Genomic DNA, 14,098 nt, shown 5'->3' on the forward strand with positions numbered 1-14,098 from the left:
GAAGGAGGAGGAGAAGGAGAAGAAGGAGGTGGAGAAGGAGGAGGGGGAGGGGGAGGAGAAAGAGGCGAGAAAAAGGGACAAAATATACGAATTTTTAATTCGCGCGAGATAAAAAAGGAAGGAGATAGGAGGAGTAAAGGGCGAATAGCCCTTTGGAAGCGTGGGGAAAAATTAGGAGAAAAATCGTCAAAGTATAGCGATGAGGTGGAATATTTGATCGCTCGGTTTGCGAGGGAAACCGATTGTAACTAATCCTACTAAGAGCGACCTTGAGCAAAATGATCAGGGGGGTGGTGTTACTAGTCTTGCTAGTTCTCTTCGGTGCCTTCGACGTTCCTGGCATCGAGAGGGTTCATGTTAGATATCTGGCTAATGCTGGTAACACCTGTAACGCTTGTAGAATGCACGAGGAGATCAGAGCTCTCAGCCTCAAAGCCATCAAGGAACAAATTTTGAACAAGCTGGGCTTGAAACAAGCTCCAAACATGACGGGTAGAGCCCTGCCAAGAATTCCACCGATTTCCAAGTTGATGGATATGTACGGGATGCAAGCTGATCAACCTCAACCTCTCGAGCCCGGTATCTCGCATCACGAGGAGATCGACGAGTATGCTGCCAAAACGGAGAGCGTCTTCGCCCTGGCGCAACCTCGTAAGTTTCTTCAAAGTCTTTCCTTTTTTTCATTTCCTTTCAACCGGAATCTTTCCCTTCTTGTCCAATTGCGATGCACCGCACGAGTCCAAACGAGGGGGAGGAGAGTAAAAAGAAAAAGAAAGAAAAAAAAAAATAAAAAAAACGTATTTCATTAAATTTTTCTCGCATCGTTTCACGTTATTTATTCACTATTTTTTATTTTTTCGTTATGTCGTTATTTCGTTATTTCGGTGCTATTTCGAAGGATGATTCGTGAGGATAATATATCGATATTAAATATCGATACATTAGAAGAAGAAGAAAAAAGAAAAGAAAATAAAGAAATATATCGTTTCCACTTTATAAAGTATAAAGTTGTTATACTTTATATATATATGTTTAGTTATCAATTCGCAATTATAACACGCATCACACGCATCGCATGTTACAGCTGCCGTATTTTTCCTTGCAACATTAATTAAATTAATCTTTTCAATTTGACGAATCGTTCATTTTGTTTACGAATCTAGTTGCCAACATTTCGTTTGATTGAATTTATCCGGATAAAGATTATATAACTTGCCCGTAACTTTACCTTATTAAACGAAATTACGAATATATCGACGAGCAAAAATTAGTGGCGAGACTTTTAACTCTCTTTGTACCTGTCTTGTACCCGTCTAACAACGCATCGCACGATTCGTATCGTACGATTTAAATCTCTACTATACGAAATGCGCGTATTCAGATTTTTCTCGCTCGTCCCACTTTCTCGCGAACGCGAAGAAACCGGAGAAGAAATAAGAATTAGATTCGAAATTCGATCGTATTCGGTCGATCGCGTCCAACTTTATTTTCCCAGTAAATTATAGCAACGCCAAAAAATTGGCCGAAAGGCCGTGATCGTTCGTTCGCGGCAACGCATTGCGATCGATCCGTTTAATTCCATGCAATCGTGTGTTAATTTTGTTTGGCCGTTATAATTTGCCTCGTTTCATTCGATTCGATTTAATTGGATTTCGAATAAAACTTTACTCGTGTTAGATATACGTACGTGTACGTTATACGAAAACAAAGTTGCAAGGCACAGAGAAGATGGATGGAAAAGTATAGCATCCTCGAGGCAAAGATATTCTTTACTCTTTTCAACGTATACCACGTAATAATCACGTTAAAGCTGTAACCTGTGTTTAGGATTGCTTTTTCTCACATGTATACACGCATCCCTTCTTCCCTTCTTCCCCCCGCCACGTATCCGAGAGGAATCAGGGTCTTCCTCTTTCAAGAAGCAAAAATTTCGATCGAGAACCGCACGAAGCCGATTATTTTCGAACGATCTTAAATTTAATGGCCAATTTATCTACGATCGTTGGTTGACAGGATTCGCATGAAACACGACAGGCTATCTTCGACCACGTTCTTAGCCGTCTGGTATCTTGTGATTACAGGTGCTTGCGAGAACTTTTAAGCGAGTTGTTATTGCATTACCGTATAATTATAGGGCCATTGTCAGTAGACGATCAAGAGAAATGACCTGTTAGCGATTCTTTGTCGGCAACCTCGAGTGCTGTTATACGATCAAATTTTTGCCTGGATAATTGTAAAAATAAGCCCACTCCTTTATTCACTCGTTCCTTCTCGTCCTTTCTCTGTGACATTTTGCATTATTTACCAATAGATTTTCTTCTTCTTTTTCTTTCTTTTTTTTTTCTTTTTTTTTTCTTTCTTTTTTTTTTTTTTTTTTTTTTTTTGCAAGATTTCATTAATTCTTTTACCACCAGCATCGTAAATATCACTTCGTAACCGTTACGAATATTAAGAAACGCGAAAAACGATCGAGCAGCGATTTAAAAATCACACGTTGCACGTACATAATAATACGGTTTCGTGTCGGGAAGATTGGTTAGAGACGATTTCAAGTAAGTAAGAATGTATAATTAATGATCGATACGTTCGTTAGAACGTCGAGACCAAATCTCGTATAATAAAATCCGTAGCACGTGGTACTAGATGTTGCGAAGCGCGTGTGATTCATCTCGTGAAGGCGTCTCTCTGTTTTATCGAGGAGCGCAAAAACTAGAAGAAAAGAGGCGAAATTTAGCGAAAGTTTAGAAACGAGAGGGGGGGGGGAGAGAGAGAGAGAGAGAGAGAGATATATAACGGCGATGCCAATGCCAATGCCGATCCCGATCCCGAACCGGCCATCCGATTCGTAAAGGGTTATCACCTCAGGTCGCGTACATATATATCGCCTTTTTTTTTTCCAACGGTCCAAAAATATTCGACCACTCGCTCGTTCGTACGTAAATTTTTCGTCTTTCTTTCACTTCATTCCCGCTCTCTTACTTTTTCTCTTCTTTTTCCATATTTCGTATTCTCTCATTTCTCTCGAAACGACCGCCTCCCCCTCCTTCTACCGCGTTCTCCTCCTCATTCTCCTCTTTTCCTTTCCGCTTCTCTTCGCTCTCTCCCCTCTCCTCCCCCCAAACTACATACGAGCATGCGTGTCCACACCCACACGACGTAGCGTCCTTTATCTCTTTCTCTTCGTTCGATTCTTTTTTTTTTCCCCCTTCGATTTCTCTCCCTCCTCACCCTCTCCCTCCCTTTTTTTGCGCCTCTCGCGAATGTCGGCATTCTTCTCGTATATATACACCCAATTCCCCTTTCTTCCCGTCTTTGACCGTTGTTTGATTCGCGATCTTTTTTCCACGGTTTCATTCTCCCGTTTTCGTTCGTCTCCTTATTCTTCTTTTATCCATCTTCCCACCCAGCCGGTTCTCCCTTTTCTCGAATTCCTCTTACTCTCTCTTCGTATTTTTCCTCTCTTCTTTGTTTTTTTCCATCTACCTATTTCTTCTTCTTCTTCTTCTTCTTCTTCTTCTTTCTCTTTTTCTTTCTCTTCTTCTTTCTCTTCCTCCTCCTCCTCCTCCTCTTCTTTTTCTTCTTGTTCTTGTTCTTCTTGTTCTTGTTCTTGTTCTTGTTCTTCTTCTTCTTCTTCTTCTTCTTCTTCTTCTTCTTCTTCCTGTTCGGACGAAACGACCATCGAATTTTTTGCTCCTCGACCTCGAAAGAAGATCGATCGATCGATCTTTGTCACTGGACAACGGCAACAGTGGGTCCAGATTGCTCCTGCTGCTGCGATTCGATGCGATCGACTATGTATCCCTTATTTTTCGGATTCCATCCGAACGTTTCGAATTCGATTGAAATCTAAACCGGGGGAAATACGTTTGCACGCGGACGACGGTGTATCGACGTTTTCGACGAATGCTTAGCTGGTAACTAAAGCGTACGTTATCGAAGAAACGTAACGAAGAGATGATGTAAGATAAATTAGAACCGGAAATTCATAGTTGGATTCTACAACGTTGCTGCGCTCGCATTTACATTCGAAAATCTTCCATTCCCGATAAGAATTCGTTAACGTTTGCCGTAACGTGCAAAACACGATTTGCTGTGCTGACACGATGCTTTCAAATTTGCAACGACCACGATATTTCTTTCTCGATTTTCTCTCTTGAGCGAAGCATCGCTCAATCGCGTTCGATACGTATTCCATTATTATTGGGGATCGTTATCGATTGAAATTGTGATTGGAACGGATGAGAAATGAAGTTAAAAATCGATCGATATTCGATATTCGTTAGACGGAGAGATTGGAAGAGAGATTCGCGTGGAATGGAAGAAGAGAATGGGTCCAGCGATCGATGCGATGCACGAAACGTTGGCTGCGCGAATTCCAAGTAAGTAAGTAGACACGAACGACGAACCGGCCTCGATCCGCTACGAAGGTCACGGTCGCTGCACAGCCTAGGTCAGGCCCATCGCTTATTATCGCGTTAAGGCTGTCTCTGAAAGTGACAGGCCGCTGTTAGAACTCTCGTATTTTCGGACACCGCGTCTCTCCTATCGCGTATTTCTTTCTTAATCGGAGACACGACGACGTCGTCGTCGTCGTCGTCATCATCGTCGTCGTTTCCTCTTATGTAGCTCGGATCACACTGGCCTCCTCCTCTCCTCTCGTTTCACCTTCCTTTCGTTCTCCTTCCTCTTTTCAATCTTTTACCAACGTTTTCGCGTATCGATATATTATCGATTATATACACGATATATAACGTTGACGCAACAATAGAAAATAAATGAATTTAATTATCGATCGTTCGCACCGCTTGCGGGAGGATGAGAGAGAGAGAGAGAGAGAGAGAGAGGAAAGAACGAAACGCTTTTTTCTCTCTCTCTCTCTCTTTCTCTACGTATCACGCTACGTGTACGCGATATAATTGGATCGGTATCTCGTTATATTTTTGACGCGATATACTACCGTGTGTGGTAGATACGTATCTACTTTACTTATATACGCATCAGTCTTGGTGAAATTAATAAATCTGAAATGGATATATTAAACCGTTGGATAATGATAGCGTAGATAGTAGCACTGCGGTCAGCATACTCGCAGACAGGCGCCATTCCATCAGTGATTCTCAATTCGTTACGGTTTCTTTCGTTCTACGAGTGAAATGTTTCGAAATGCGAGAGATTAGAGAATACCAGAGCAAATTGTTCGCGTGCCATTGTTCCTTCGATCCATCCTCTATGTATTACGTTTCAAATATTGGAGGGAGAGGGAGAGGAAGGAGGATCGAAAATTCGAACAAAATTCTTTATTTTTTTTTTTTTTAATTTCTACAATTTTCCCTAAAGTCTAAGTCTAATTCCATCGTCCAAAATCCATCGTAATAAATTTTTATTCGGTTTAAACTTTCCACAACCTCTCCCCATCTATACTTTTCCCCGATCGTTCCTCCATCAAATCCGATGGAAAAATTTTCGTTCGATCGTCGTGAACCGATTTCGAACGAGAGAATCGGAAGGGATGAATTTTCGCGGGAATTATTAGAAAAAAACAAAAATAAAAACGGAGGAGAAAACGAAAAACCAAAAAGGGAGAAAAAAAAAAAGGAAAAAAATGGATGATCGAGTCAAGGGTGAAAAATGGAGGATGAAGGGAAATAAATAGAAAGGGAAAGGGAGGAGGGGTAGGAGGAGGAGGAGGAGGAGGAGAAAAAATGAAGGTGAGACGCGATCGTTCAAGATTATCGTGCAAGATCTAATTCGATCGTTGCGCGGATAGATACGTTCATATTGATCGATCGATCCAGCCCCGCGAGCTATAACGTCGATCTACAAAACCAGTTTGTCGTGTTCCTAACTCTCGCGAAGATATTAACAGCACGAATCTCGATGCAACGTTGCAACGCGAGTGTGTTTAAAAACTATTACAGTTATATAACAATTCGATGAGTATTATCGTCAACTGTACAGTTGAGTATCATAATATTAGATCAATATCGATCAGTGTCGAATTACCGGGCTCTACCTTACGCAAATTCTCATTTCATCTTCAACGTTAACTTAAACTGTTCTTAATTTCTTTCTTCTTCGATATCGTTGTCGAAACGTTTGACAATAATAATAATAATAATAATAATAATAATAATAATAATAATAATAATAATAACATTAATTACATTCTTCTTTCCTTTTTTCCACCATTGATTGAAAATTATTTCAATCTTTGCGCACACTTTACCACGATCGAGACGTGGTTATTTATTCCGTATAACGAATGAATCGCGATACACGCGTTCCCTCTTCTCGTTCCCTCTTTCTTCTTATTCATTCGGCTATTTATCTAACTCCGTTATTTCTTTCTCCTCTTGTTTTTCAACTTTCCGTTTCAAGACGAACAACACGTTTGATTTCGAATGCACGCGATACGCGATAAAGCAGGATCGTAACCGTAGTAGGTAGGTTCGGGCCCTTTATACGAGAGACGGAGAAAAAAAAAAAAAGAAAAAAAGAAAAAGAAAAAAAAAAGAAAAAAAAAAGAAAAAAAGAAAAAGAAGGATCAAGGAGCGAAGGGTGTACGTTGTTGATGGAGGAAGGGGAGGGTGGTGATGGTGGGGGGTCGGAGGGAGAAGGAGGGAGGAACGCGTGACCCAAATGCGAATTTTATCGAGTTACGCCGTGTTATAATGTCGAAGTGCATTTTCTATTGCAGGCTGGTTTCGACACGCGATGTAAATTACTCGAGGGCGGCAATTTTTACATCCGGTTTTGCCGTGAACGCGCAACCCTCTCCCGATACCCGACGATTCCAACTTTCGACGCGGAAAACACGGTTTCGTTGGACGAGTAGCGGAAACGCGATAACTATTTCCAGATAAACTCTGGAAGGCAGCTTTCGAGGTTTTCATATACGTATATGCGCCTATTTCCCCCTCTCACCCTCCCCTCGTATATACGCGATAAGCGAAACCGCTTATCATCGATCGAAATCGAATATGAATTTAATATATGATGGAAATATTGGCCGAGCAAAAGACAGAGAGGGTGTATATCGTATATTATATACGTATTATTATTTCGAGCGAATTTCGATGATGAGAGCGAGAGAAGAAGAAATGGGGGAGGGGAGGGGAGGGTGGTGGTGATGGTGGTGGTGGTGAGGGGGATATGGGGCATAAGCTTGGACAAAGATACGGGAACGAAATAGAAATGGAATGGAACGAAATGGATACACCAGCGGCGCATTAATTTCGAGGTTCAACGACCTATCGCGTAAGTGTGTAGATATACATTTCTATACTCGCGCAAAGTTCTATCCCGTTTATGGGAGTTGGCTGTATAACCGACGAATTTTACCGAATCTTTTCTACTCTTACTCTCCTACCCTCATCCTCGAATCGTTTCGCTTTATCGCATACGATTCGTCGTCCAATCGATTATTCTCGGGCCAATTCCATTTCCCCGCAAATTCTTCTTATCGATTTTTTCTTTCCTTCCCTTTTCTTTTCTTTTTTTTTTTTTTTCGTCTTTCCTTCTTTTCCGATCGAAATCCGCCTTTATCTTATTAAGATCGCGATCGCTAAAAGAAGAAGAAATTCGAGATCGCGAAGTTACCTGTGCACGCTATATACTGTATCGGGGAGATCGAAGATGAGCGGAGAAATGTCGCGCGCGATATTTTTACACATCGTCGACCACGGTTGCGAGCGATACGGGTATTTGCGAGGAATGAAACGGACGAAGTGGACGATAGCGGCGAAAAGTGCATCTCGTCTCGAGGATGAGGATACGGGACGACGAGAGGCGAAAGACCGAGTCTCGTATCAATTATTTCTTCGTTTATTTATAGGCAGGGCCACGACACCGTCGTATCATCGTGGTTGTTGTTTTCCATCATTTCCACTCGATTCGACGACACTCCTTTTCGCTTTCTCCCCTTTCCTTCCTTCGATCGTTCCTTCCGTTCCTCCTTCGCCCAAATATAATACGATATTTTCTACAAGGGAACGAATCGTCCCTTTTTCCTTCTTCTTCTTCTTCTTCTTCTTTTTTTATCGTTGTCAATTTTTTTGACGGTGATCAGACGTGATACCGATACCGAGTTTCGTTTCGTTCTATTCGTCGAAACGAATGTAAAAAAAAAAAAAAAGAAAAAACAAAACAAAACAAAACAAAACAAAAAAAAAAAAAGAAAACACCAAAGAGTAGTTTCTCGTTGGAACGAAACATCTCGCTCTCCGTCCATCATCCGAGTAGCTTTCTCTCGGTATTCCGGAATACGCGTGATGCACCATGATTCGAGAACGTGATATCGACAGTAGCGTAACAACTTTAACTAGAAAACGATTCTACAGTGCGGTCTTGCAATGCGACTGACCTCTGTTCGCTAAAACTATATTTATCTCCGAAGCGCCGAAGCACGTTGTGTTGTACTTAATGTTTTAGCTTTATTGTCTCTCCGTTCTACGCTGCGATCACTTTTTCTTCTCTTCTTCTCTCCTTCGCGTCTAGCCTCCTCGCCTCTTCCTCTTTCTCCCTATCTCTCTCGCTCGCGCTCTGCATTTATTTGCGCGTTTCTAATTGCTCGCTCCCAAATATAACGAAATCGCGCGCTGTTTCTAATAATCTTTGACCGATTATCGATTATCGATCCGACTATATAACACAATATCGTATATATATATATTTGATCGATATTCTCGCGTTATTTTCGCGCGTGTTGCATCAAATTCGAATTCGACGGCGATTCCTCCCCCCCACTCCCCCTCCCTTTCTCTCTCTCTCTCTCTCTCTCTCTCCCCTTACTTGGTTGGACGTGCTTTTAAAAGATTTCGTGCCAGACGGGCGGTAGCCGCGTCTAGACGAAAATAAAATTGCCATCTTTCCGTCTCGTCGTCGCTCTTTCCATCCACGCCTTTCGGCACGGGAGCATGACTCATTCCTACGTCTGACCTGCAAACACAAAGAGAAGGACAACTCCTAAATTAACGAAAGGAAAGGAGAGGAAGAGAGAGAGAGAGAGAGAGAGAGAGAGAGAGAGCGGAGTAGGAGATAGAAGCGGAAAAAGAAGAGGAAACGGTGTTGGAAACGCGAACGCGATCGAAATTTTTCGGTGGAGAAGGAAGGACGTGACCCCGTGACGAATGGGGAGAGATGCCGGGAATGAAAAACGGAGGAGACGAACGCGACAGGACGGACGGACGGACGGACGCGTCATTCCGTGGTTCGGTCGGTTCGCAATTAACCGGCGTGGAAATCGATTTAAAGAGGGATTCGGGTAGACGCGGAATGCTCCCACTGCTAATTGCTCGTTTCCATGACGATGTGACGCTGGGCGTTGGAGGAACGAGAAATCGGAAATTCAAATTCGCGAGGGAGGGAGGGGAGGCTGGAAGAGGAGCGGGGGAGGGGAGGGGAGGAGGAGGGAAGAGTTCTCCCGATAAATAATTATCTCGAAACGTCGCCGCCGGAAATCAAACGTGTAGTACGCGGAATACGAGAAGAGCGACAACGTCGATAACGATATCGAAGCTGCTCGAATTCGAAATAAACGATCGCGAAACGCATCCAACGCCGCTAAAAATAATTTATTCCTCGTCTTCCCCCTCGTCGACGTCCATCTATCTCCTACCTGTCGTCCTTCCATCGCCCTTCGCTTTTACAAGAATGGATTCAAACAATAAATTTCGTTCGGCGAAATTTCTTAACGAGCGAGAAAAGAAAGAAAAGAGGGCGAGGGAAGGGAAAAGCGGTTTCACGGAATACCGTATAGAGAGAGAGAGAGAGAGAGAGAGAGAGATGGGATCACGAGTGGAATACCGGGTACGAAGGGAGGCCGGTTTAGAAGGCAGGACGAACTCGTGACCGCGGCTGATACGTGATCGATACGGAAACGAAAAGAAATCGCCGATTGATCGACCACCAAGGGAAAACATCGTAGTCCGTGTAACGGTACGATTTGAGCCAGCTTTACCCTTCATGGAAGCGGTCACACGCACACGCAAGCACGCAAGCACGCACGCACGCACGCATGCACGCACGCACGCGAAGCGAGCGATGGCCTGAATAGAGTCGAGACACTCGTTTCGCCTTTTTTCCGTCTCCCTTGTTTCTGTCTTCTTTGCCGAACGTGGTCGATCGCCACGACGACGACAACGACGACGACGACGACGACGACGACGATGCGATGGAGGTCGCCTGAAAGGCTGCTAGCAGTTCGAACCTCGCTCTCCGGTTAAATATCGAACCAGCAACCACTCGATTGGTCGTCGACGGCAAAAGAAACGCGAATCCCCTACCCACTTACTTGGCCGGTTAACTACAATGCCTATAACGCCATCGTCCGTTTCTTTTTTCTTCCTCTTCTTCTTCCTTTTCTTTTTCTTCTTCTTTTTTTTCCCCTTCATTTTAATCACCCTCCCTCCCGCTCCTCCCCCACTCTCTCTCTCTCTCTCTCTCTCTCTCTCTCTCTTCATTTCATCACAATCGTCTTGTCATCGCTCGTTCTTTTTTTTTTTTTTTTTTTCTTTTCCATCTTTTATTTATTTACAGATCAGAGGCTACGGCACTCGAAAGGCAGCTTCGACGTTCTCTATTTCAAATTCTCGGACAAGGTGGTTCAGCATCGCGTGACGAGAGCGGAATTATCGTTGTGGATATGGGGAACGAAGGAAGAGGACGTCTCGAAAGAGCTGGACGAACTCGGAGGAGATTTGGAACGGTCGATGGAGAGCGAGGAGGAGGAGGAGGAGGGTGGTGGGCCCGTGACGATCACGTTGCAAAGGATCGTACGCGGCACCACCGAGACGGGAGGTCCATCGTTGGGTCCACCGTTGACCACGAAACATCCTCGGCCGATCGGCATCAAAGGCAATTGGGTAACGATCGAGTTGAGGAGAATGGTCGCCGAATGGTTCAAACATCCACGGGACAATCTCGGAGTAGCGCTCAAGATCTCCGGTCCCGGAGGTGGTGGTAGTGGTGGTGGTGGTGGTGGTGGTGGTGGTGGTGGTGGTGGTAGTAGTGGTGGTGGTGGTAGTGGTGGTGGTGGTGGTGGTGGTAGTGGTAATCATCGCAGAAATTCGAAATTAGTCGAGACTAATCCCGAAGCCGAGTACGCGCCATACCTCGAAGTACAGACGCAAGAACTCGACTCTAGAAGAGGGGCGAGGATCAAGAGAAACGTAGGACTTAATTGCGACGAAGCCAGCCAAGAGACCAGATGTTGTCGATACAAGCTCACCGTCGATTTTGAGAAATTTGGCTGGGATTGGATAATCGCGCCCAAGAAGTGAGTATCGTTCTCCATATATATATGTATAAAATCATCTTCGATATCATATACGATTCCTGAATCAAACTCGTATGCAACGCGTACGAATATCTGTTCCGTCGTAAATAAAAGTAAGAATATTCGCGTTTGTATTTCTCTCTCTCTCTCTCTTCTTTTTTTTCTCATCACGACGCTATCGTATAATTATCACGCATACGTAAATAAATAAATAATTACGGATTACGATTTTTGTGTCTCTTAGGTACGATGCCAATTATTGCTCGGGCGATTGTCCGATGGCGTTTCTACCGGCGTATCCAAACACTCACATCGTCAGCCTGGCGGAACCGCCTAACAACTCTGGTCCATGTTGCGCCCCGAGAAAACTCTCCGAGATCACGATGTTGTACTTCGATAACGAGTATCAAATCGTGTTTTCGCGATTACCAGGCATGGTCGTCGAGAGATGTGGATGCTCATAGTCTACCTTTATAGCTCGAGTGAAGAGCAACGGCGGCGAAGAAAATGTCAAGGCTCTTTTAGGATCTACTAAAATTGTCGATACTATTTTTAGCTCCCTTTCGTTCCTTCCCTTTCCTTCTTCTTCTTCTTCTTCTTCTTCTTCTTCCTTTACTTTCCCTTCCTCTCGGTTTCGTTTCACCGTTTCCTTTTCCCTCCCCCCTTAAAACTTATCCAATTTCCATCGACGATGAACGGTGATGATTATCGCGTCGCGTCACCGTTCTCGTCATCGTCATCGTCATCGTTGTCGTCGTCGTCGTCGTCGTCGTCGTCGTCGTCGTCGTCGTCATCGTCGTCGTTGTTTCGTTCTTCGACGAATTCTCATTTCATAGACTGAAAGTGCCTTGTTCGGGGTGGTTTATTATTACCGAAAATCCCTTTGTAAAGAGTATGAACGGGGAATCACGATCAACACACTCAACGAATGCAGAGATACAGCTGATCGGAAAGATCAGATAAGATAAAAAAAAAGTCCGTTCTTTTTTTTTTTTTTTTTTTTTTTTTTCGATATATAATGATATCGATATAATCGAAACGGGCACCTTGATAGTCGTTTAAGATTAATGGCAAGGCAAATAGTTCCTAGAGTCACGGTATTATTATTAAGGTGTCGATGCGTTTACACCTGATCTAAGGAAAACGACCGCGAAAGAATTATTTTTTATACGGGAGCTTATCGCATTTAAATCACCGACTTGCTACTTTTCACGGTCCGATTTTTATCGACCTTATAGAACTTTTTACGAATCACGCAAAACGAAAACAAGCATTTTATCGCAATGTTTCCTTGCACATCGTTGCCTTTCCAAAAGCGAGGATACGAAGATGGAACGATTCGTTTCCGGTAGTCGTCGTTGATCGGTGAAAACGTGTTGGCCGAAAGATCTCTGTGTACAGCGAATCATTTCTCTCTCTCTCTCTCTCTCTCTCTCTCTCTCTCTCTCTCTCTCTCTATCTTTCCTCTTCTTCTATCTGCTTTTTACAAACAAATAAACAATACGTATACGAGAAATGTTTTCTCTTCGAATGTAGCATAGCGATATAAGTAAAAGCAAATTTTCTCTCTTCTTTCCTTCTTTTTTATAACGCATACTCCTCTCTCTTCCTTTCCCTCGTACGTATATCCATCCCGTTCCCGTTTCTTTCCTTTTAGCGAGTCATGTGAATGCGTGCATACGAATCGTGTAAATATATCATATCTAGATCGTTCTTTGCCGTTTTTCTTCAAATTCTCTCTTCGATTCCTCACTTTCCACATTCTCTCGTCGTTTCATCGTTGTCGTTATCATCCTCGTCATCGTTGTCGTCGTCGTCATCATCATCATCATCATCATCATCATCATCATCATCATCATCATCATCATTATTACTCTTCTCCTCCTTCCTTTCCTTTACGATTCTTCCATCAACGAAGAAACGTTGCTTGTATATGCTTACGAATGCATGTCCTTTTTCTAACGTGATTATACGATCCACTATCGATATACTATGTATACTTTGTATAGATGCGAAACTGTAACAACTGTTTGGACTAATCAAATTCGGAAAAGTCAACGAGCGCATATATGTTTTGGGATTAAAACGAGAGAGAGAATATTTTTTATTCGCGCCTATATAGTTGGATCGCTGTGGATCCAAATCGCAGATCAGTGATAATTATTATTTGCGTAGATATTTGCGTATATATGTGTATATGTGGCTAACGTTCGATCTTTAATCTTCGATGAAAGTGTATTTTTCGGGAAAATTAGATTGAGATGCGTTTTCTAGCTACGTTCTTTTTTTTTTTTTTTTTTTTTTTCACACGATTTGATACAGTAATATGGTAATATCGTTGCGATATCTAGATATTCGTAGCTCGAAAATGCGCCAAATCGAGAAACGTCTCGGTGCATGTTCGGAACATGGGACTCCGGGCTCGTTTTCTAAATACCCGGACGAATTTTGGAATTTTTCTACAATTCTCGTGCGAGACGAGGATAAATGACCGAAACGACCCGTCTCGTTTCCGTAATTTATCTTCCCTTCGATGTAAGAGTAGTGTTAGAAATGTTACGGACGTTTCGAAATTATTCGTTTTCTCATCACGTGATATCGATGTTTCAAATTCACGAAAATATAGTAATAATATACGAGAAAAAAAAAAAAAAAAAAAAAGGATTCCTAACCTGATTCAATAATTTTTCTCAAAAAATCCATTTTATACGTGTGTTTTCCTCCTCCCCCTCCTCCTTTTTTTTTTGTTTTCTTACTTACCTCTCCTCGCTACTTTCTCGTTACACGCTTTACACTCTTCACTTCCTCATCCGTAACTCTGTT

At 42.8% G+C, this 14,098-nt stretch overlaps 1 protein-coding gene across 1 annotated transcript; it reads left to right on the forward strand.

The window, feature by feature from the left end:
- On the forward strand, positions 1-12,847 carry LOC100863762 (growth/differentiation factor 8). The gene is made up of 3 exons (XM_086909150.1): positions 1-651; positions 10,537-11,275; positions 11,520-12,847. The coding sequence occupies exons 1-3, from the start codon at positions 279-281 to the stop codon at positions 11,737-11,739; spliced, it is 1,332 nt and encodes a 443-aa protein (XP_086765276.1). The 5' UTR covers positions 1-278; the 3' UTR covers positions 11,740-12,847.
- Positions 12,848-14,098: the final 1,251 nt, after the last annotated feature.

Source organism: Apis florea, unplaced genomic scaffold (assembly GCF_048593485.1).
Source record: "Apis florea isolate Af1SG1 unplaced genomic scaffold, ASM4859348v1 contig_3081_pilon, whole genome shotgun sequence".
Taxonomy (NCBI): domain Eukaryota; kingdom Metazoa; phylum Arthropoda; class Insecta; order Hymenoptera; family Apidae; genus Apis; species Apis florea.

Bases quoted from the DNA above. Each gene is read 5' to 3' on its own strand.
- LOC100863762 (XM_086909150.1), top strand. From the start codon at position 279: ATGATCAGGGGGGTGGTGTTACTAGTCTTGCTAGTTCTCTTCGGTGCC. The intron at 652-10,536 runs GTAAGTTTCTTC...ATTTATTTACAG, and splicing joins CTTCGCCCTGGCGCAACCTC to ATCAGAGGCTACGGCACTCG. The intron at 11,276-11,519 runs GTGAGTATCGTT...TGTGTCTCTTAG, and splicing joins TGGATAATCGCGCCCAAGAA to GTACGATGCCAATTATTGCT.